At 35.4% G+C, this 25,309-nt stretch overlaps 1 protein-coding gene and 1 pseudogene across 7 annotated transcripts in view; one reads left to right on the top strand and one right to left on the bottom strand.

Moving 5' to 3' along the window:
• Positions 1–25,309, bottom strand: part of LOC116090126 — a 1,191,078-nt pseudogene that overhangs the window by 581,475 nt on the left and 584,294 nt on the right.
• The window catches only part of Lrp1b (LDL receptor related protein 1B), a 1,939,581-nt gene that overhangs the window by 1,902,671 nt on the left and 11,601 nt on the right, over positions 1–25,309 (top strand). For 6 of the 7 annotated variants that reach the window (XM_031370139.1, XM_031370141.1, XM_031370138.1 and 3 more), the window contains 3 exons: positions 1,197–1,301; positions 2,186–2,299; positions 17,378–17,454. In XM_031370139.1, coding sequence (XP_031225999.1) covers positions 1,197–1,301; positions 2,186–2,299; positions 17,378–17,454 — 296 coding nt within the window. The remainder of the gene's footprint in view (positions 1–1,196; positions 1,302–2,185; positions 2,300–17,377; positions 17,455–25,309) is intronic. The other variant, XM_031370140.1, reaches the window with a different exon arrangement.

Here is a 25,309-nt window from a genome sequence, read left to right as displayed (position 1 = left end):
TTTTTTGTACAATTTCCTGTGAAAGAAGATAGTATTCATTCTCTTCTCAAACATGTAATGTGATTATAATTAGACTCTGGTGAGTTGTAGTTTTCAAGAATGCTAATCTCCTTGCTCCTGTATTACTTACACATTGTTAGTTTTAGATTTTCACTTATTAGTTCTATTTTGACAATAAAACCTATGAAGTCATAGTAGCTCAAATCTGTAAGTTCTGCATTTAATATAGTAAAGGAAGGAGACTCAATATGAAATACTAGGCCAACCTGGGGTACAAAGTATCACCCTGGCTCAAAACCAAAACAAAGCAAAACAGGTTTAACACTGTATTTAATGTGTGGTTAACATTTGAGCTAAGTTTATTTATTTCCAATTACTTTTATTTGTATGCCTGTTTGCTCAAGGTTGGGATATAATCATGCAGAAGTATGCACATGGACACAAGAGGACCACTTGTGAGAGTTGCTGGTCATCTTCTTGGGTGGCAAACACCTTTATTTGCTGAACCATTTTTCCAACCCTAAGACCACAGGGCCACCCAACATTTCTCAAATCTTCAGAATTAGAACCAAGATGATACCTGGAGATTATTATCTAACAAGTCTGCATAATTTTTAACCTTACGGACAATGAATCCATGTCTTTGGTGTATGGCATTCCTGAGGATTAAACACATTGTCCTGTGGCTTCAATACACACAAAACCATAAGTACATGTACACCTATATAAATACATGTACCTTCACAATATAAATATATATATACATTTTAAACAATTGTAATCCTAACATTTTTCTCTAGGGAATGCTACCATAAGAACAGAATGTTTTAGTACTTCTGTCATGTGGCTTATAACTCACACTGATGTTACCAAATTCTAGCTAACTGAAAAAGAAATTCATAAAGTCCTCCCAGCATTTGGTGACAGGCAAGAATATTTTCTAACCATTTATCTAAATGCTTTAATTTTTAACAAGAAAAGGGGATAAAATTAGCAAAACACCCAAATTATCTGTTACTTTTCTAATAAATTTATTAGAATTTATATTCTTCCCACAACCTGCTTTACAGAAAACAAAGATTACACCGAGACAAGTATTCTCAAATGATACACATTCTAGTTTGCAGGTGTTTTATGTCATCCTTCAACAGCAATAATTCTGTTAACACTGTTTTCTTTTTCCTCTGGTTCTGCAGCTGTACAAATGGGAAGATTGCCTCTAGCTGTCAATTATGTGATGGCTACTGTTACAATGGTGGCACATGCCAGCTGGACCCTGAGACTAGTATACCTGTGTGTGTGTGAGTATCTGCTAATGTAATTTAGGATAGGGTTGCATGAAGGTAGAGTCTCTATCCTAATGTTTTCCTTTGGGGAGGGTGCAATACTCTTGAGTGTATCATGCACATCTCTGGTCAAATGTCCCTCATTGGCTCATGATCTACATAATTCCTTTTTCATTAGCCCTTAAAGATCTCATGAGGAACAGCTCATTCTATTCTTAGCATCTCTACATTTCAGACATTCACAGTTTTTCAACTTGGAAATGCTGAAAAAATTGCTCTGGCTTTATTGACCTTATTAAGCTTTATAAAATATATAGTTCATTGTGTGTGTGAGTGTGTGTGTGTGTATGTGTGTATGTGTGTCTGCACATTTGCATATGTGTGTTAGTGTGTGTGTGTAAATTCCTCAGTAGTTGGGACTATACTTTTCAAAAGAACTTGAACCATGTTTTCAAATATATGATGTTATTTGATGTTCTATTAGGTTTAGAGTATCATGTAATATAAACCAATTAAGTCCTTGGCTCTTTGAGAGTATATTATGTGCAGCCAGGTTGCTATACACCAAGAGAAAGCAGAGATTCTCAATTAGAATATCTGGAATTTAATATCTTCTTCTTCCCAGTTTGCTGATTTTCTAGACCAGACCACATAAAGCCATTCCATTGATGTATTGAGTTTTATTTTAACTGTGCAAGGGGATAATATCCCAAAATGAATCCTGTGAGTTTCCTGTTCAACAACTTGTTACAGGAACATTTGATCAGTGTGTTTTGAGGGAGGCAAGCATTTCTGGGAACATTTTTATTTTATATTACTATCAATGTATAACATAAATTTAAACATATATGGCAAATAAGTCAGACTATATTCAGTTGTATTTTACTGGAATTCTGCAGATGCTCTGTGGGGTTTAAAAGTCAGCGCTGTGACCAGAAAGAGAACCCTTGTGATCACTACTGTCAGAATGAGGGGATTTGCACTTTAACTGCGTTTAATGAGCCGAGATGCAAGTAGGTTTAACCTTCCACTTACTGCTGTGCTTCCTGTGACATCATTTCAGGCCACAGTTCATTGGTTTAAATCATGAACATCCACATGCATTTCACAGTGTACACTTAATCTTGGGGCTCCATCTCCGTCACATTTAATTAACCTATGCTTTGCTCATAGATAACTGTATACACTGCAGACTGCTAGAGTGTGCAGAAATATAGCAGGCGATGAAAAAGCTACTCATCCTGGTTCCTAAAAATATGTATGCCCGAAAGGTAGATTTTAATCCCAGGAAGACAGAAGCAAGTGGTTTAAAGTCTGCCACTACTATTTTTGGAACAGTGGATTTTAAGTTCGACATTTCTACTTCAAAATCTGATGGGATAGTAAACTATTTGTTTCTTAGATTTACATTGGAGGCTGTTTGATTTACTAAGAAAAGAAATAAGTGCATGCCAAAGTATTTTGAGAAATTTAATTTCTTTATAGTTTACATCATTCTTCCTTCATTGAGTTGGTGGTGACTTTGAAATCTATGAAAATTAAACTCCTATTTTCTCATCTCTGTGTCACGTCTGAATGGACCACAATAGATGTTGTGTTTGCCATATCTACTTGAGTTTTAGGGTTGGCACATATATGATATCTTTCTTAATACTTAGTGTTAAAATAAGCAGCTTTAATTGGCACCTTGGAGTACCTTCACTGAAGATGGAGTTAACATAATGAAACTGCATAGCACAATCATGCTGAAATTACAGCATTTCTATACCAAACCTTGGCTATTTTGTTATCATGAGCTGCTGGAATTACAAGGCAGAAGCTTGAAATGATTATAGTGGGCACTGAAAAAGGTAGTCTCTGGTAAACCAAAGAGGAATGATTTGGAGATCATGGGTCCTACAATAAAAGTTTTGGTGCCACTTCAAAGAGAAAATGATACTTATTCCTGGGGTGCATATGAAGGAAAGAATAGACAGAATGGTGACTCATTGGTATTCAGAGCGACTAAGTTCAAAATGATACTTGGCCCAAAGATAATGAAGGACATTTTTAGGTTAGTTTTAACAGCCCTATGATGTCTGCCCTAGAATGAAGCCTTGGTTTATCCTGTTACTGTTTCATTGCTTCTGAGCAAAGTCTGTGAACTATAGAACCTTTACTTTGACTCAAAATCATAAACAGGTACCTAGATGACTTCCTGTGCAAGGATTCCCCATGTAACCAGGATAAGAAATTCCAGGGACTAAGCCACCAAAGAGTACACATGGTGGGACTAATTGCTCCAGCAATATATGTATAGTAGAGGATGGCCAAGTTAGTCATCAATGGGAGGAGAGGCTCTTGGCCCTATGAAGGTTCTATGCCCCAGTGTAGGGGAATGCCAACACCAAGAAGCAGGAGAGGGTCGGTTGGTGAGCAGGGGGAGGGGATATTTCGGAGGGGAAACCAAGAAAGGGGAGAACATTTGAAATGTAAATAAAGAAAATATCTAATAAAAATAATAAGCCTCTAAGCAGACAGAATCCACAAAAATCTATGAACTGTAGGATGAGGCAGTAAGAAATAGCAGAGATTTCTTCCACATTGTTTAGTTAAGAGCTCAATAAAGAAAAAAATAAAAACAGAGAAACATATTTCTGCAATGAAAAGGACTTGTCCATTAAGAGTGTTCTTATTTAAGTGCTATTTTAAAATTTTATTTATTCACTTTACATCTTTCCTACTCTCAGTCCCCCTCACACTGTCCCTCCTCCCATTCCCCATCTTCCTCCCATTCTCCTGGAGAATTTGGAGGCCCTCTAGTGATCCCCCCGCCCTGGAATATCAAGTCTCTGCAGGACTAGGTGAATCCTCTCTCACTGAAGTCAGACAAAACAGTTCTGCGGGGACCAGATTCCATAGGCAAGCAATAACTTTAGGGAAAGCCTTAGCTCTAGTTGTTGGAGGACTCACATGAAGACTTGGCTGGATGTCTGCTCCATATGTGGGGAGTAGGTCCAGCCTGTGTATGGTCTTTGGTTGTCAGCTTAGTCTCTGAGAGCCCCAAGGGTTCAGGTTAGTTAACTCTGTTGGTCTTCCTGGGGAGTCCCTATCCATTTCGAGACCCTCAATCCTTCCCCCAAATCTTCCACAAGGCTCCCAGAACACTATCCAGGGTTTACAGGTGAGCCTCTGCTTCTATTTCAATCAACCACTGAATGGAGTCTCTCAGAGAAGAGTTATGCTAGGTTCCTGACTGAAAACAGTAACAAGGAGTCATTAATTGTGTCTCCTGTCAGGGATTGGTGCTTGCCCTTCAGATGGGTCTCAAGTAGGGCCAATTATTGGTTGCCCATTCCCTTAGTCTGAGTTGCATCTTTGTCTCTGCATTTCATGTAGATAGGGCAAATTTGGGGTAAAAAGTTTGGCGGGTAACTTGGTGTCATTATCCCTCCAGTAGAATCTTGCCCGTCCATAGGAGGTTTGAAGTCCCAATTTTAATATCTACAAAGGTAGAAAAAGAAGATCAGATTTGCTCTCATGTTCATAGCTCCTTAGAAGGAAGCTCAGGGCATATGAAAATAAAACAAAACCAAAAAACAACAACAAAAGCAAAACAAACAAAAAACAACAACAAAAACCCAAACAAAAAAACAAACAACACCTAAGGTATCTGTAGCATGTTTATAATTTCTATAGTTATAATTTGTAACCAAATGTAAATAAAACTTAATATTACCAATGGTTATATGCAATACAAGGAAATCTAGGTAAAGGACTATACAGTTCCTACAGCATCTTTCTAGCAAACAAGTGTTATATGGGTAGATGTTTAGCAAAAAGTATTTTATCCTGATCTCTTACAATAGTGATCATTATTTCTAGTGAAAATGTAATGTATAGTATTTCATCTAAAACCTTTATAGGAAACAAAATCTGCTACAATTTCCTCACTCTGGTGGTTGCTTTAGTTTCAATGGCATATCATTTTTCCTTTCCTCATGAACTGAAAACTACCTGAATTGTATGAGACTAATACACACAGTCAGAAAGTCAATAAAGTATTCAGATCTTATGAAGGTGACAGCTCAGTTTTTCTATCTAGAAATTTTATTGCTATATCCTTCAATTTAGGGAACAGATTTGTTGGTTGAAGGCCTTCACTTTTGTCTCTAGATGGCTATTTCCATTTATTACTTTGTGTACAACAAAAAGAAAATGGTAAAGAAAAGCAAAGGAATAAAACATAGTATGACTTTACATTTACTTGGAGAAAGTTTTGAAGTAGTCAATTGAAAACTATTAAAACTATGTTTTAAAATTCTCTATTATGGCCGGGCAGTGGTGGCACAGGCCTTTAATCCCAGCACTTGGGAGGCAGAGGCAGGCGAATTTCTCAGTTCAAGGCCAGCCTGATCTACAGAGTGAGTTCCAGGATAGCCAAGGCTACATAGAGAAACCCTGTCTTGAAAAAAAAAAATTCTCTATTATGTTATTTTGACAATATGATGAGTTATTATTATGTTAAAATATTAAAATTATATTTAAAATTTTATTATTTTACTTCATGTTTATATTAGTTTTGTCTGCATGTATATCTCTACACCACATACATGACTGGCACGCACAGAAGCCAGAAAGGGGTAGTGGATTTTCTGCAACTGGAGTTAAAGATCTTTGTGAGTCATTGTGTAGGATCAATCCCTGGTCCTCAGGAACTGCAGCCACTGCTCATAACTAGTGAGATATCTCTTCAGCCATACTGAAAAATAATGAAACTTAATAGAAAGTAGTTCATGCCTTCCTGAGTCTAAGAATTTCTTATAGGTTTAGGGTCACACTTACATGAAATCCAGATTTTGTATGCAGTATGGATTTCTCTCTATGTTATTATTACTCTATAGCAATACCTATAGTTCTTTTGGTCATCTGCAAGAAAGAGGTGCTTGGCTCTCTTCTGTTTCCTGCACTCCACTGCCATTCCACATGCATGTAGCTGTGCACACACAAACCATGGAAAATCAGCTGCATATGACACCTCACTTTATTTGTTCAAGAGCTTTAATAAAACAATTATCACTTAGTTATTTTATCTAAGTAATTCTTCATGCCCTACTGGTCCAAACCAACATGTTAAGACTTGTTAGCATGTCATTAATTTGTAAAGCACTGTCCTTGGATTTTTTTTCAAGAAGGGTCTTATTCTGGAAATTTTATGGAACTTTTAACAGGGCTTTTCTGGAACTCAATATTGAACCCAGACTGGTCTTGAACTAATGACATTCCTTTTACCATAGCTTCCCAAGTGATGGCATTAGAAGTGTGAGCCATCACCTTCAGCTGCCTATTTTATTTTTGGTGTCCTTTCTTGGAAAAATAGCATCTGTATGTATATAACATAATATGTACTAATTTTCTAAGATTAACATGGAGCAGCTAGGACTATTGGATTCAAAGTTAGAAACTTGTGAAACTAATCCTCTTTAACTTTATATAAGTTAATACTCTTAATACACTGTTAAATACATGGTAGCACTAGCCATTCAACAGCACAGTTCTATTATGTGTGGTCTGAAGGATTTAGATGAAGTTTTGATAGAAATTTTATTAGAATCTTGTCTTAAAATTGGCTCAGAGTCAGTTCCAGATAGATATGTTCCAAAATTTCTCTAACATATCAATGCATGCATTTCAAAAACAAGCTTCCTATTAGCAGAAATAATAAACAATAACAAAATATACATCTAATGTTATAGAGCAACCAAGGGGCTAAGTATCAACTTTATGGGAACAATTTCCCTGAGATACACTCATTCCTTTAAGCTTAGACTAGCCACAGAACAGTTATCTCCCTGCCTTTTTATACTGAGTACTAGGATTATAAGTGCACATCACCATCTCAAACCCAAAATTTATATTTAATTTTTCTATACATCTTTTATGATTTATTTCCTTCATAGCTCAAAATAATATATGAGATTATATCTGGATATATAAGTGCCTACATATACCTAAGAATAGGAGATAGAAGTATACCTTTTAAATTACTAATGCCTTATAAAATGACAAATTGCTGCAATCTCTTCTGTTCATACATATATCTGAGAAATCTTTTGAGGATAAAGAGTTATTTGCCCTCCTGGGTTATACAATGGCTCAACCTGGTACAGATAGCACAGTGATGTCTTCTAAAGTCCAAGGGCTTAAATATACACTGATGAAGCGTTTGTGTAGCATAAGCACAGGCCAAAATTCTGATATGCAGGACAACACAAAGAATATGTATGCTGTATGCAAATATGTTAATAGATGCACATAAGTGCACATACATACTCATATACATATATATGTGTATGTATAATTAGCAATATTCAAATTACATTTTAAGATTTTTTAAGAATTTTCTCTGTGAATGCATATTACTGAAATATGAATATTGCTGATTTTTAAAATGTAATTCTCCTTGTAATTTTATTTTCTTTAATAACTCAAAGAAAAATTAAGTTCCCAAAGTATATATGAATTTTCTAAAAATGGAAAACTAAAAATATCTACCTCGTTTTTATTGCTTCAGAAACCATATCTATTTAGATGCTCACTGTTTTCAAAAGTCAATATGGAAACGTGCCAGGACACTTCCCACATTGTGTGTTATTGCTTCCTGCCCAGGGCAAGAAGTTTCCCATGCTGTCAAAGCAATTTAGAACTGGGAAGTTTTACGTGTAGTTTTACATTTCAAACCAAAAATAAAAATCTGATATTCCCTCCCCCCCCCATCTATCTCTTCAGTTTTTTTAACTATGTTAAATATCAAAAGGTATTTTTGTTGAGGGAAGCAGTATTTCCACAAAGTTCTACCCATGTATCTTGCTATTTCAATTGTGTTCACAACTTCCTCATCTGTTTGTTTTGATTCCATATTGGGGGAAATCAAACCTTCTTATTGTGGCCTCTGGACATGGAGAATATTCATTCTATAGTCCTTCTCACCATTACATTTGTGTGTCTTATTCCTTTCCGAAAGATAACAAATTCCTAGGCTTGATATATTGTTTCTGGTTTACTCATTAATCCCCAACCATTAACATGCCTTCTCCATGTATAACACAATTACTTTTCATTGTGACAGAATTTAAGAATAAACATCTGCATTGTATTATGCCTATGATTTAATAATCGTTCCATTGTTTTGTTATCAATCCCATTAAAATCAGGGACTAGCCAAGGCTGCCCACTCTCTCCCTGTCTATTCATTATAGTACTTGAAGTTCTAGCCAGAATAATTATACAACAAAAGTAGGTCAAAGGGATACAAATGGGAAAGGAAGAAGGCAAATGCAGATTATGTGCACTATGTGCAGATTATATGACAGTATACATAAGTGACCCCCAAAATTTTACCAGAAAACTTCTACAACTGATAAACAACTTCAGCAAAGTGGCCAGATAAAAAAATTTATTCAAACAAATCAGTAGCCTTCCTTTATACAAATGATAAATAGACTGAGAAAGAAAATCATGAAACAATACCCTTCACAATAGTCACAAATAATATAAAATATCTTGGGGTAACTCTAACCAAACATGTTAAAAATCTGTATGACAAGAACTTCAAGTCTTTCAAAAAAGAAATCAAAGAAGAACTCAGAAAATGGAGAGATCTCCCATGCTCATGGATTTGTGGAATTAGTATAGTAAAACTGACTCTCCTACTAAAACCTATGAATTTTTAAAAAGGAAATTAATAATGAATCCTAATTTTCAATATAAACAAGACAATGATCTTTCAAGTTAAAAAATGACTAATCCATTTTCTAGTAAGAAGTACAAACACAGAATCACAGACCTTACTTGTTGGGATTTCAGTTTTGGTCAAATTTGTCCCCCTATATCTATTGTCTCAGACTGTTGTAAGGATTAAAAACCCTAACATATATAAATCCCTTAGAATACTGTTTCCTAAACTGTGGACAATTTTAGAAACCAAAATTATTATTGACTAGCTTTAACATGACCAAAAACTGGTTTAATCTATCCCCCAGAAGTCTGAAAACAAAATATAGGAACTAAGTAAGAACCTCACAGAAAAATAACGTGCTTGGTATTAAAAGAAAGATATAATCACATCAGCAGCCAATAAATTTTTCAGTGTGGTGACCTTGACAGAAGTGGCCACAGAGAGAGCAGAGGAAGAAAAAATATGCCAGGATCAAAACTTCCTGTGACTCCTGAAAGCAAGGCAGGATCTGACTTATAAAAATAGCCAAACTAAACAGAGAAAGTGTATGCCTCTCTAACGTGAGTTTGTGGGAAACTAGGGGCCTGACACCACAGCAGTAGGTGATGGACATCTTCATTTCCTTTGGATTTGCCACTGTTCAAATATAATGATCTTATTAGAATCACAAGATTATTTTCCAACTCCTGAGAGAGAGTAAAATGGAAGAAATGGTCAACTGTCATTTGAGAAACCAGGGCTAAGATTTTAAAAGGAAAAAGAAGTGCTATTTCATCTTTTGTAAAGCGCTGTCATTCTTTTATGAAAGTAGAAATTATCCCTCTATATTTCCATGCCTACTTAAGGCCCGACTGTTCACATCCATGGCCTTGCAGAAGGGAGCTGGTATCAGTGGTTCTGCGAATCTGTCTATCAGGTGAAGCAGACCTTCTTCATGCAGACAAGAGGCACTACAGAGAAGAGCCAAGAAAAGTCCAAGAGAGTTTTCAGAGTGATTCCAAGCAAACCTCATATTTCCAGAAAGCTATTGAGCAGGTGAACTTAAGCAGCCTGTGTTGCCCACCCTTCAGTCAGTTCACTGCATGTTATTAATTTGTTTCTGCCCCTAGGTGTATTCTGAAAACATAAAACATGAAATGTGCATGTTGTTCAGAGTAGCCTGCAACATGAATACTTGTCCTCTATAGTCCCAGGTGACAGGCTATAACTTGTTCTAGCTTTTGCCCTGCTTGTCAAGCTCCCAGGAATAGATACCACACATCATACTTTTCTGAGCAAGCTTAAACTCTAGAAGATAGTGAGCCTGCTTACTAATAAGAGATTAGTGTATAGTTGAAATAACATTGATTCCATAGTAATTTTGTGTACTTCTCATGAAAGATTGATTCTTATACTGTACCAACAACATTGGTTTAGAGGGAAAATATATTGATATTATAATCATATAGAAATATGATTAACAACTTTCTTTTCATGCAAAGATAGTAGTAGAGATAGTTATCCCATTAATTCACTAAAGAAACTTATACCTAAGATTTTTTCTACTAGGAATAGAAATTAAAAATTATAATCATAATAAAGTTACATTAAGATCATATCAGCACAGCAAATATTAATGAAAATAATACTAGCTGATATAGTCAGTACATTTAATGTTCATAACATTACTCATGTTAAACATAGATTACATTAAAATTTCTTATAGTCATAATTTGTTAAGAAACCTAAAGGCTTTTTCTTTTTGCTTTATAATGTTTAAATCAAGTCAAAAAAGAACACGCATGGTACGTACTCACTGATAAGTACATACCAAAAGCTTGAAACACACAAGATACAATTCGGACACCACATGAAACTTAAGAAGGAGGACTATCAATGTCTGGATACTTCAGTCATTCTTTGGGGGGAAAAATACTGAAGGGAGGAAATATAGAAACAAAGTGTGGATCAGACACTGAAGGAAAGGCCATCCAGAGACTGCCCCACCTGGGGATCCACCCCATATACAGACACCAAACCCAGACACTATTATGGATGCTAAGTGCTTGATGACAGGAGCCTGATATAGCTGTCTCACGAGAGACTCTGCCAGAGCCTGACATATACAGAGGTAGTTGCTTGCATCCAACCATTGGACTGAGCACAGGGTCCCCAATGGAGGTGTTAGAGAAAGGACTGAGGAGCTGAAGGGATTTTCAACCCCATAGGAAGAAGAACAATATCAAACAACCACAACTCCCAGGGACTAAACCTCCATAGGTACACATGGAGGGACTTATGGCTCCAGCTGCATATGTAGGAAAGGATGACCTTCTCTGGCATCAATGGGAGGAGAAGCTCTTGGTCTGGTGAAAGGTCGATGACCCAGTATAGTGGAATGCCACGATGGTGAGGTGGGAGTGAGTGGGTGGGTAAGGGAACACCCTAATAGAAGTAGGGTAGGAGGATAGGATATGGGGGTTTCCAGAGGGGAAACCAGGAAAGGGAATAACATTTGAAATGTAAATAAATAAAAATACGATTTAAAAAGATAAAAAAACAGCAAAAGAAAAAAGGAAGGAAAAAAGTGGAAAGAAGGAAAGAATGATGTGAAAAAGAGAGAGTAAACATGTACAATGTAAATGGATCTAAAGGAGAGTGGTCAGAGCTAAGAAAAAGCTGGATCCCTGCCATCATTTGACCCAGCTGGAAGGATATTTGCTTCTGCAGGAGAGATGAGAAACCTGTAATGGGATAAGGTAGAGGCCTAGATTTCAGCCCTGGCATTTCAAAACTCATGCATGACACATAGGTCACCCATGCCAGCACTTTTTAATTTCAGAGAGTTAAATGATAGAATTAAATTGGACTTCATAGAAAATTTGAGACCTATCTAATGGTCTGCATGACTTCCTGTCTCCAAACATGCAGAATATATATTATGCACTGTGTATGGTATATTGGAATCACAACTAAAGTGTAAGCTTGATATGAGAAAATAATATTGATAGACCTTCTCTCCTTCAGGGCAGAGAGTAAAACATTAAGAGCTGGTGCAGGAATTCTAGTCATTTTACTATTAAAACATATTTATTTAATATTCTGACTTTATATTAAAAACCTGGTACTGTCTTAAGTAGGAAAAAATAAAGAATACCATGTATCTTAATGCATTGAACTATAATTAGGCATCACTGTTTTGAAAATACTCTCAGTTCAGAAAATAATAATCAAAAGTTTCAGAGTAAAATTTACTTAAAGAACTAACAAGTATCTTTCTTTTTTTAAAGAGTTGTTTATTTTATGTATATGAGTACACTGTAGCTATACAGATAGATGGTTGTGAGCCTTCATGTGGTTGCTGGGGATTGAATTTAGGACAACTACACACTCCAGTCAGCCCTGCTTGCTCCGGCCCAAAGATTTATTTATTATTATACATAAGTACACTGTAGCTATCTTCAGACACACCAGAAGACGGCATCAGATCTCATTACGGGTGGTTGTGAGCCACCATGTGGTTTCTGGGATTTAAACTCAGGACCCTTGGAAGAGCATTCAGTGTTCTTAATGACTGAGCCATCTCTCCAGCCCAACAATTATCTTTCATAGCATAATTTGTCTAATTTTTGCTATGGGAAAATATTTTCACACAAATTTGAAGATGTGTGATAGTCATATTTCTATTTTTATTGAGTGAGGTTTAGAAGCACTGAGACCCGCAATGTACACATGGAATTTCTCCATTGCTTCATTAATTCTTATATGGAGGAAAACTAGAGACTTCTAGGATATAATTTTTTTTTCCTCTCTGATTGTCTATCATCATGACTAAAATAGAAAAGTTCACACATACAATAAGGAGAAATACAGTTTCAATTGTTTTAAGGTTCACCTTTGCATTTCTCTGTGTCCAGAAGAGTCCCTTGACCTTTGAATTTGATGAAAAGAAAAAAGCATTTATTAATCTTGTTATATTGTTTTGAAGTTCTCCTAAAGTAGGTGACTCTAGACTACATATCTGCAAAGTGACAGTTCATACGAATTCATTATTTTTACTGTGAAGATCATACCTGAGAAACTTAATATATACCCAGTAGTTCAATCCTAATCTTAATTGTCTTTGCAAAAAATCTCTCTACTACATAGGAGTTGTGAGTACTTTAACAATTTGTTGTATATTATATTTGTGCTATTTAATACTAACTTACATTTTAGATGTATCTTGGGCTCTATATATGTTTGCTTCAACATTCTAATTCTGTTTGTTATATGTAACATATGACCAATATTGCCTTTACTGGCATCACCCTCCTCTGTAGAGAGCTAATTAAAACAAAAACAGTGCAACTATAACATAATTTTATAAATGTGATGTCATGATAAACTAAATAAGTTTGTTTTGTATAGTGAAAAGCAGATGGGAACAAATTTTTAAAACTGATCTTAAAAAGTCATTTGTGACAGATACTATGAAGAACTGATATATTCACATAGCTAACTAACAGTATTGTTGTTCTTATATATTATTGTTAATAGCCTAACAATAAAAGGTTAAGTAAAATTTGTTATAAGAACATAGTTGGAGAAGGTATAGTAATTATATTTATATGTGTTATATATTAGTCCTGTCAGATTAACATGATTAGTATATGGATCTATGGTCATAACCCCATGATATGTAATGAGTTCATTGATATATGGGAATGTAGAATCTAAAATTTCAGTAAATATTCAGTTTGATAATTATCCTAATTTAGAATATTTAAAACATTTCATGAAATAAATGGGATTTTGTGCTTAAATGGGATTTTGTGTTTATGAAAACAGAAGAATAATATTAAGAAATGAATGAAAAACTAAATGATATTTTAACTCAAGTACTGGTATTCTATAAAAGAAGCGATGTCAAAGAAAGTTGAATCAGTAACTCTCTAATCAGCAACTCATAACTACACAAAATTATGAGAAAGTTATTGATGATGATGATGATGATGATAATGATTTTTGTCATTGTCATGGAAAGATGGATAAGTGCATATTATTATTTGGCTAAATACTTAAGAATCTACCTAATCATTCTGTCTTAATCCAAGAGTATTTAAAATCCATGTGGTTTTAATCAGCAATTTTGAATGGTATAATGTTAACATAAAAACTGTCCTCTACAGTTCATATTTACCAGCTCTGGGAAATAGCCGTATGGTAGTCTTCCAATGAGCGATATGCAGGTGTTGGGGGTGGTGATTTTAACTTGCAGGTGTTTATTCCTAGATGAAGAGAGATATCAGTAAATTATAGTAGTACCGATTCAAAGGTAGCTAAAGCTTGGATGAGAAATTTTGCTTGGTGAATAAAGTATGGGAAAAAGAGATGCCAAAGAAATTATACTGAGTATGATTATGAAAATAATTCAAAAAGGAATTGGACAGGAAATTTTGATGATCTGCACATTCCTTTCCTTCAGTGCTGAGCCATTAATGGCTTTGATCATTGTAGTCTACATAGATATGAAGATTTATTAAATTCTATAAAAATGGTTTTAAAATGCTTGGTTTTAAATCACCCACTGGAAGAGAAACTTCTGGAGCAGCAAATGTCTTAGGTTGTAATTTTGTAAGTTAAGCAACAAGAATGATGATTTCTATTTGATTTAATATCTCAAAGAAATTATTTTCAAGTCCGGAACAAAGGGAAACAGTGAAACACATCTTATTTTATCTTTGGTTGTAAAGTATTACTTTGTAGGAAATATAGGGAAATTTTCAGGTTAGCATCATTGAGTAAGATGTATTACTGGTAAAAATAATTATTTTAAGTGTAATCTCTGAGAGTTATTCCTATAAAAAATAGGTAAAATATTCCCTGAAGATTTGGAACTTAAATGTAATCTAGCATTGTGTGGGAGCACCCTCATAGAAGCAGGGAGAGGGGGCATGGGATAGGGGGTTGTGGAGGGGAAACTGGGAAAGCGGATAAAATTTGAAATGTAAATAAATAAGATATCCAATAAAAATTCAATAAACATGAACGCCTGACTTCCTTTCCTGTGATAAGTGCTAGGCTTCAAGCCATGGATAAATTGGAAAATTAGACTGTTAATAAACACCACCTGTCCTATGTAAAGAGCTAGAGAATTTCTGCAAGGTTCCTTCTGCTTCTGTGTTCATTCTCCATTTCACATGGTCTGCTAGCCTTAGGCTTTAAAGAATATTTTTCTTACATCCTGAATTGTATAAAACACACGATGTTCTTGCCAGAACATCATCTGTTCAATTAGCATTTGATCCTCCAATTTTCAGGTAATTTCACTGTCATTTTAGTCATGTCAGTACAGTGAGGACATCAGATATTTTTCTATGTCTAGAACAGTGGTTCTCAACCTTCATACTGATGAAACCCTATAATATAGTTCCTCGTGTTGTGCTGACTCCCAACAATAATATGATTTTTATTTGTACTTCATCACTGTAATTTTGCTACTGTTACCAATCATAATGTAAATATCCAGCATGAAGGATATCTGATAGGCCCCTGTGAAAGGCCCTTCAACTCCCAAAGGGGGTAATGACCCACAGGTTGAAAATTGCTAATATAGAAGAACAGTAAAACATAGTAAATGTTATTTTCATATTTTAAGATGAACCTTGCTCTACTTTTTAAAAATACAATAACAAAGAGTAAGTCTTAACAGTTTGGAAAACAACTCAGTATAGCTGCACACATTTAATTGTATGTGTATCAGCTTTAGCTGTATAATATAGTGAGTGCGTGTGTGTGTAATCTGTACAAATTTTCCATAGAAAACATTCTAAGTAGTTAAATAGGAAGATTTGACAGGTGTAAAGGTACATAAAATGAAAAGCAGTTTTCAACTATTAGCTTTTACTTCAAGACCATGTTTGCAAAATGTCCCCCAAAGCATCTTATTTTAAGTTATCTGAGACATGTGTTAAGAATTAGAACCTATGAAGAGTTGGAGAGTTTTCTAGGTCATACATCTATAAAAACAGAAATGAGAAATAATAACATGTTCTACAAAAGTTAACATTTCATTCATTGTTCACTTTATCCTAATTTTGTATGCCTATTGCATTCAGTCTGATTCAATGTTATAAAAAGACCAAAAGGCCTAGATTTTAACTGACTTGTTGCAATGATTGACTTATAATGTAGTCTATCACAAATGTTAGGCATAGAAAATTAAATTTCATGTAAACCTTCTATGAAGTAACTGAATATAAAGGTGAGTAATTGCTGAAATGCCAACATAATAATGATATTAATTTTCATTTGAAACATGTTCATTGTACATAATATATTATCATTATTAATCAAATATCTATATATTTCAAAGAAATCAATACTACAGATTATATTAATTATTCTGTATTTTGTTTGAAACCATTTTTTTGTTTGTGATTTGAGTTTGCTACTATGATGGTTTTCTGGAATGTCAGCATGTTTTATAAGATCCAATAGTGTTCTTATAAATATCAAAAATAATACACATGGTGTGTGGAAAACAACATTATTCATGTGAGGTAATTGTGGCAGAAATCTTATATTATAGTTATGTAGTGCTTAGTATACTGAGAGAGATTCACTTGAAATGATCCTGAAAGTTTTTCTTTCATAGTGTACAACAATTCTCAATACGGTGATATTTGATAGTCATTTTAAATATAAAGTGAGGCCAATGATATTGTTTCTATGTAGTTTGATACTGATAGACTCACAAAGACATTTATGGTAGCCAGTTAGCATTGTTCATACTTAGGGAAAACAATTCACATTCATTTTTTTTTTCTGTACTACCCAACCAGATACTTCTGCTTTTCGTTAAAGAACAAATTTTAATCAAATCTACCCCTCTCATTCTCCTCTACACATATGGAAACTGTGTTGTGATCCCAATATGGGGAAGCAATTTCTCTTATTGAAAATTTGAGCATATGCATGTAAGCTTCTTTTGATGGGCATATTATGTAACAACAAAAATTAAACATTGTATTTCCCTATCTCTTGTTATTGTACTATTCCTACACATATAATTATTTAAAATCTGAAACCTTGAAGACTGGTTGTTAGTTACACCTTAGGCTTTAAGCAACCAGATGAATGAAATGTAGAAACTTAAAAATAAAGAGGATTTGTACAATATGCACACTCAACATTGGTGAAGTAGCTGCTTGATTTATTTTTTACATGTCACAATTCATATTATGCAGTTGACCTTACTTGTGGCATACTAAAACGTGGAACAAATTAGTGAGAATATCTCCTTGATCATGATGAATTTATAATGATTGTCTCTTTTCTTGAAGTATCGCATTAGTGAATTTTGGGTTGTGTGTTATTCACTGATTTTCTATTGTTGTCTGGTTCTCTCTAGGTGCTCCACTAATTGGTCAGGTACACAGTGTGAGAGGCCAGCCCCAAAGAGCAGCAAATCTGAGCATATCAGCACAAGTAAGTGCCACACAATCACATTTTTGTCTAAAATCTTTAGAAGCCATTCTTATCTTTTATGTCATCATTGACAGATATAAGACTTCAGAGGATAACAACAATCTCATATAATTAGAAAAAATATAGTCTTGACTCCTTTGAACTACATTGTAATTGATTGAACAAATTATTAAGAATTAAATTACCAAAAGGAAAATAAACAATATCTTCACTGAGAGGTTTTATCACTTATCTGTGGTTTATAGCACTACAGTCTCAGAGCAGTTACCTCAACCAACACTGTGTGTTTCTCTGTATTTTCTGACAACCATTTGTAAAGCTTTTCAAACTAAGTCAGAAAAAGTTTCCCAATTCATATATAGTATCACTCATTTGAGCTTAACTGGGGAGACTGAAAAGTTCATAATATGAAAGAAGTGTGAATATACACAGAAAAGGAGGAAAATGACATCCTTGATGATAATCATTAAGTTTAGCCATTCATTTCACGAGACAAATGCAAAAATTATATATATATATATATATATATATATATATATATATATATATAAAAATTATATATATATATATATATATAAAATTTCACTTAGAATATATATAATTTATATATAATTTCAATTATATATATCTATATAATTTCACTTAGATTAAGATTATATGATTTTGTGTATTAGAAATAGGCCTTAATGGTTGTTTCTCTACATATTCATTAGTCCTGTTTCCACAGTTTCTCTATTCCTGAAGCAACAGTGTCTAAATTTCTTACCCTTGGAAATTACTTTGAGTTAGTATGCATGAACATATGAGAAAGATGGAATATAGTTCTAAAATACTCAAGAAGATTCTCAACCTTCTGAATGCTGTGACATGGTTGCACCAACCATGAAATTATTTTCGTTGCTATATTATAAGTGTAATATTGCTACTGCTATAAATGGTAATGAAAGATAAAAGTTATCCAAAGGGGTCAGGCTGAACAGATTGTGAACTACTGATCTAAGAGACTATACAACACATAATATAATCTGAATAGGTAAATTGTGTAGTATGTTTTGTGAATACATGAACACCATGGTAGGAAGGAATAGAGTGATAGTTTTGGGGGACTGATTTATAAAAGATTATGTGTGGTGAGAGATATTTAGACTAATTTTAATACTAAAGAGAAACACGTAAATAAATATTTTCTCTTTTTTATCAACATTAGAACTCAAAATACTAATATAATTTTCTGAAGAATAATTAAGATGAATGTAATGTTTGAAACTATTTAAATATCTTATTAATCATTAGAACATTTAAAATGATAGTATGCAGTTGAAATTACAGGCATGTAAAAAATTTAATTTTAAAGGCAGATTGCTATGGTAAGTTTCTTTCATCCTGTCTATTGTAAAATTTTTCAAGGATGTAATTTAGAGTAAGTACAGATTGCTTCAGAGCAAGAGTAATTTTAAACATTAGAGAAGTCGTTTAAAAAGAAATAATGTACCTGGTTAGAATGTATACCAATTTTTTAATTTTTTTTGTCTTAAAGGCCATTCTCAGAAAAAAACTGAATCATAGAAAGTGACTTGGGGAAGAATGTTCCAAGTGGTTTCACTGAGAGTAGGATATCCAAACATCTGCATGGTCAATCTTCTTTAGAATAAAATATTGCACGGAAAAGCTTTGGTACAAATGACATCTGGTGTGGTGGCATGTTCCACATAGTTCTGGCCCTTCTGAAACGTGTCTTTGTCTCACTCACTAAAAGCCTGTATAAGTAACAGAAATTTCAGAGGATAATAAGGGCTCTTAGCTATTTAGATGTCACATTATTATAGAAGGATAAATAAAGTAGTAGCCTTCCTTTATATAAATGATAAACAGGATGAGAAAGAAATTAGGGAAACAACTCTCTTCTCAATAGCCACAAATAAAGGAAAATATCTTATGGTAACTCTAACTAAACCAGTGAAAGATCTGTATGACAAGAACTTCAAGCCTCTCAAGAAAAAAATCAAGAAAGATCTCAGAAAATGGAGAGATCTTCCATGCTCATGAATTGGCAGAATTACTTCCAAAAAAATAATTTTATTAGCTGAATATTGAACTTTCTGCCAAGTGCTGGAAAACACCTCACTCAGAGAGGCTATACAGGAAGAAACCTCAACATGTTTTTTAACTAGGAATTTACAACACTCATTCTTTCAAGGGGAAATGAAAAAAGCATAAGAAGAAATACATAGTTCACTGTCCAGATCATTACTTCATTATGTAAAATATCCTGGTTGCTACAAGATTACCATTGTTTTCAACTATACTCAACCAAGTGAGTGTTTGTATAGGTTTGCCAATGGTCTTGTTCCAGCCCATAGAAAGATAAGTCAGGCTCAGAGAATAATGTTAATTTAGATTACTAAATTAATTTAGAATGTTAAAGCTGTATAAAGCTTCCTTAAAAGCCGTACCAAGTTCCATTATTCCATCAAGACAATGTAGTTATGTCTGATTTTATAATGTTTAGAAGAATGGTCTCCTATTTAGGGAGTCAATATTTCAATAGTTTTAATTATAGGCAACCTCTGAGTAAAAAAATATTTATTGTTAGACATTTCTATGTAATGAAAAACAATTAACAAAAAATAATAATAATTAAAACAAAAAATGCAAAAAGCTATTTCTGTTCTGAATAGAGGGGAAGTGCAGCTAGCTGAAATAATGGTGCTGTTAACCTCTCAATGAAAAACCCAATAATTTGGATGTTTGTTGAGTGTTCCTCAAACATGATCAGAGTTGATTTGTCAACAAAAAGAAGTGGGATACAAATTAGAAAGGAAGAAGACAAATTATCACTATGTGCAGATGATATGATAATGCACATAAGCGACCCCCAATTCCACCAGAGAACTTCTACAGCTGATAAACAACTTCTGCAAAGTGGCCAGATATAAAATTACCTCAAATAAAGCAGTAGCTTTCCTTTATACAAATGAGAAACAGGCTGAGAAAGAAATTAGGGAAACAACTCTCTTCACAAGAGCCACAAATAATAGAAAATATCTTGGGGTAACTCTAACCAAAACAAGTGAAAGGTCTGTATGGCAAGAACTTCAAGTCTCTCAAGAAAGAAACCAAGGAAGATCTCAGAAAATGGAGAGATCTTCCATGCTCATGAATTAACAGAATTAACATAGTAAAAATAGCCATTCTTGAAAAGGCAATCTACAGATTCAATACAATCCCCATCAAAATCCAAACACAATTCCTCAAAGATATGGAAAGAGCAATTCTCAAATTCATCTGGAAGTGCAAAAAAAAAAACCCCAAAAAACAAAAAACAGAATAGTGAAAACAATTCTTAAAAATAAAAGAACTGCTGGGAGAAGCACAATCCCTGACCTCAAGCTATACTACAGAGCAATAGTGATAAAAACTACATGGTATTGGTACAGAGAAAGACATGTTAATCAATGGAATAATAAAATTAAAGACCCAGAAATAAAACCACACATTTACAGACACTTGATCTTTGACCAAGAAGCCAAAAATATATAATTGAAAAAATAATTGGTGCCAATCTAAATGGCAGTCTGTATGTATAAAAATGAAAACAGACCCATATTTGCCACCTTGAGCAAAACTCAAGTCTAAGTAGATCAAGGACCTCAACATAAAACCAAATACACTGAATCTAATAGTAGAGAAAGTGAGAAAGAGCCTTGAACTCATTGGCACAGGGGACAATTTCCCAAACAGAGCTCCAAGGGCTCATGTTCTAAGATCAAGAATAGATAAATGGCACCTCATGAAGGTGAAAAATTTCTGTAAGGCAAAAGACATAGTCAATAAGACAAATCAGCAACATATAGATTGGGAAAAAAGTCTTCACTAACCCCACATCTGATAGAGGGCTAATATCCAAAATATATAAAGAACTCAAGAAGCTAACCACCAAAAGAACCAAAGAATCCAATCAGAAAATGAGGTATAGAACTAAACAGAGTTCACAACAGAGTGATGTCCAACGGCTGAAAAGCTCTGAAAGAAATGTTCAAAGTCCTTAGTGATCAGAGAAATGCAAATCAAAAGGCCCCTGAAATTTCACCTTATACCAATCAGAGTGTCTAAGATCTAAACCTCAGCATATATTGGAGAGGATATGGAGAAAGAGGAATACTCTTCCATTTATGTTGGAACTGCAAGCTGGTATAACCACTCTGTAAATCAATCTGGAGGTTCCTCAGAAAATTGGAAAGAGATCTACCAGAAGACCCAGCCATACCACTCTTAGGAATATACCCAAAAAATGCCCCACCATGCCACGGGGGCAAGTGTTCCACTATGTTCATAGTGACTTTATTTGTGATAGCCAGAAGCTGGAAACTACCCAGATGTACCATGACAGAAGAATGGATACAGAAAATGTAGTTCATTTACATAATGGAACACTACTCAGCTATTAAGAATGAGGACATCTTGAGTTTTGCAGGCAAATGCATGGAACTAGAAAATAGCATCCTGAGTGTGGTCACATAGACCAAAGTGGTCATACATGGGATATATTCTCTAATAAGTGGATAATAGCCAAAAGCAAAAGTACAGAACACCCAAGATATGGTCCATAGAACTCACAAAGATCGACAAGCTGAAGGATGCAAGTGAGGATGCCACATTCACACTTGGAAGGGAGAGGAAAGCAATCACAGTGGGGAGGGAGGAAGAGACCTTGAAGGGAAGAGGGGAACCTGATCTGGTATTTGGTAGGAGAAAGGACTGAAGCCCTGAGGGATAGCAAAAAAATGGAAACAGGCAACCTTGGGAGATAGGAGGTTGGAGGGACCCTCAAGAACGTAGAGATAAGAGACTCTCAGGACTCAAAGGGAAGGACCTTAAATGAAATGTCCTACAGTTGGGAGAGGGAACTTGTAGAGCCCACTTCCAGCAGAAAGGCAGGACATCAAGTGAAGGATGAGGTCAAACATCCCACAGTCAAAACTCTGACCCATAGTTGTTCTAGTCTGAAAAAACTGCAGTGAAGGAAATGGAGAGGAACTAGAGGAAAAAGAGGTCCAGGGACAGGCCCAAATTGAGATCCAGCTTAAGGGAGGCCCCAAGACCTGACACTATTACTGAGGCTATGGACCACTCACAAAAAGGGACTTACCAAGACTGCCCTCTGAAAGACCTAAAAGTAGTGGCACGAGTCAGATGCAGATATTTGCACCTAACCAATGGACAGAATCTGCTGACCCCTGTGGATGAATTAGGGAAAAGCTGGAAGAAGCTGAGAAGGAGGGCGACCCTGTAGGAGAACCAGCAGTCTCAATTAACCTGTATCCCCAAGTTCTCTCAGACACTGGACCACCAACCAGGCAGCACACATCAGCTGATATGAGCCCCCCAACACACATACAGCAGAGGACTGCTGGGTCTGGGTTCAATAAGAGAAGATGCTTCTAACCCTCAAGAGACTTTAGGCCTCAGTTTAGAGGTATGGTTGGGTGGGGCTGAGGGGTGAGACATCCTGGTGGAGACAGGGGTGTGGGGAAGAGGTTTAGGATGGGGAACAGTCAAAGGGTGGACTGGGAGGAGAATAAAATCTGAAGTATAAAAACTTTTTTAAAAAATTACAAAAAATTTAAAAATTAGTAAAGAAAAGTGATATTGTTGGTTACATTTCCAAATCAATCAACGAAGCAGTGTGTTGTATTACCTCTGTACACATTGCTGTGATAAAATACTATGACAGCAGTCACTTAAGGAGGAATATGTTATATTGAACTGTGGATACAGAGAGTTCAAGTCTGTGATGATAGAGTAGAAGAAGCCAGTGAATCATAGTGGCTGGAGCAAGAAGCTAAGACTTCACATCTTGAAGTAAAAACATGTTTTGTGGGAAGGGTGGGGCAGTGAGTGTGATGTAAATTGAATAAGTAAAAATATAAAATTAAATTTAGAACAAACATAAATATATCGTGAAACATAAATGGATCTGGGAGTCATGTGTGTGGCTTTGAATGCTTCATGTCCATCCCTGTGATACATTTGTGACCCACTGGAGATCAAGTGATCAAACATCTGAGCTTAGTATGGAACCATTTTCATGCAAATAACTACATGGAGTAGCATAAAACATGGCCAGCTTAGGAGCACACTTGCAGCAGCCAGCTTAGGAGCACACATCCAGCAGGCCTGGTTTGGAGCACACATCCAGCAGGCCTGGTTTGGAGCACACATCCAGCAGGCCTGGTTTGGAGCACACTTGAAGCAGGTCCAGTTCCGAGCACAGAGCCGTTCTTTGTCTGCTCTCACCACAAGTCGATTCACTCTCTAACTCAGGTACTGCTTTCATAATGATCTCAAAGTAATAAGACAGTTATCCTCTGGATCTTGAAATTTCAAGTAAAACAAAACGAAGCAGAACATAGCTTGAGTAATTTTGCAGAACTATTATTCCAATGGCTTGTGCTCAGATCCTACTTGGAAGAATACTGTCTTTTCTGAATGGTTTCTACCTGAGAGTAAGAGATGTCATTATATATTCCTATTTTAAATTCCCATAAAAGTTTAGAGAGAGGAATGCTCAAATTTTGAATTTTGCAACTCTAACTTCCTTTTGTGATGCTCCCATTGTCTGTTGATAACCCATAGCTGCTCCTTTTGCCTGGGTGTCTTCTCTTCTGATGAACTGCCTTCTTTCTCTAGATTTAGCATCCCTGGCAAGCCCTGTTTTCCTGACCTCAGTTATCATTCCTATGCTAACAATTCGAAACTTCTAACTTTCTAACTCATTTCTACCCTCTCCTGAGTCTGAGACTTACATCCTGTACTCTTCAAGAATTTCATGCTTAGTATATACCCTGATTCTCCTCATTTTTCTCTATCCAAACAACTGACATTTTAGATAGCTGTCGACTTAACCTAGACACCACAAGATAAATATGAACCCTTCATTTTATCTCTTACATTGAACAAAACAATGGATTCATAGTATATTTCTTCCTATTTTTTTCAGTATCATCTCTTTTCCCTCATTAGTACAGCTTACCAGCTTATTTATATAGCTTACACATGCCTTCCTAACATCTTTCCATTTTCCTATATGAGACATGACTTCCTTATGATACTATTTTTAATCTAGTGGTTGGTTACTGCTTTATTTTATTTTATTCTATTTATTTTTTTATTAGATATTTTCTTTATTTACATTTCAAATGTTCTCTCCTTTCCTGGTTTCCCCTTTGGAAAGAAAAAAAAAGCCTATTCCCTTCCCCTTCCCCCTGTTCACCAACCCACCCTCTCCCACTTCCTGGCCCTGGCATTCCCACTGGGGCATAGAGCCTTCCAGGGACCAAGGTCCTCTCCTCTTATTGATAACCAACTAGGCCTTCCTCTGCTACATATGCAGCTGGAGCCATGAGTCCCACCATGTGTACTCTTTGGATGTTGGTTTAATCTAGGTGCTCTGGGAGTACTGGTTAGTTCATATTATTGTTCCTCCTATGTGGCTACAGCTCCTTGGGTCCTTTCTCTAGCCCCTTCATTGGGGACCCTCTGCTCAGTCCAATGGATGGCTGTGAGCTTCCACTTCTATATTAGTCGGGCACTGTCAGAGCCTCTCAGGATACAGCTATATCAGGCTCCTGTCAGCCAGCACATGTTGGCATCCACAATAGTGTCTGGGTTTGGTGATTGCATATGGGATGGATCCTTAGGTGGGGTAGTCTGTGGATTGTCCTTCCTTCAGTCTTTGCTCCACACTTTGTCTCTGCAACTCCTTCCATGGGTATTTTGTTCCCTCTTCTAAGAAGGATCAAAGTATCCACACTTTGGTCTTCTTTCTTCTTGAGTTTCTTGTGGTTTGTGGATT

This window comes from Mastomys coucha, unplaced genomic scaffold (assembly GCF_008632895.1).
Source record: "Mastomys coucha isolate ucsf_1 unplaced genomic scaffold, UCSF_Mcou_1 pScaffold15, whole genome shotgun sequence".
NCBI classification, from domain to species: Eukaryota; Metazoa; Chordata; class Mammalia; order Rodentia; family Muridae; genus Mastomys; species Mastomys coucha.
Note: the sequence above shows the minus strand (reverse complement) of the source record. Positions and strands in the feature narration are given on the sequence as shown.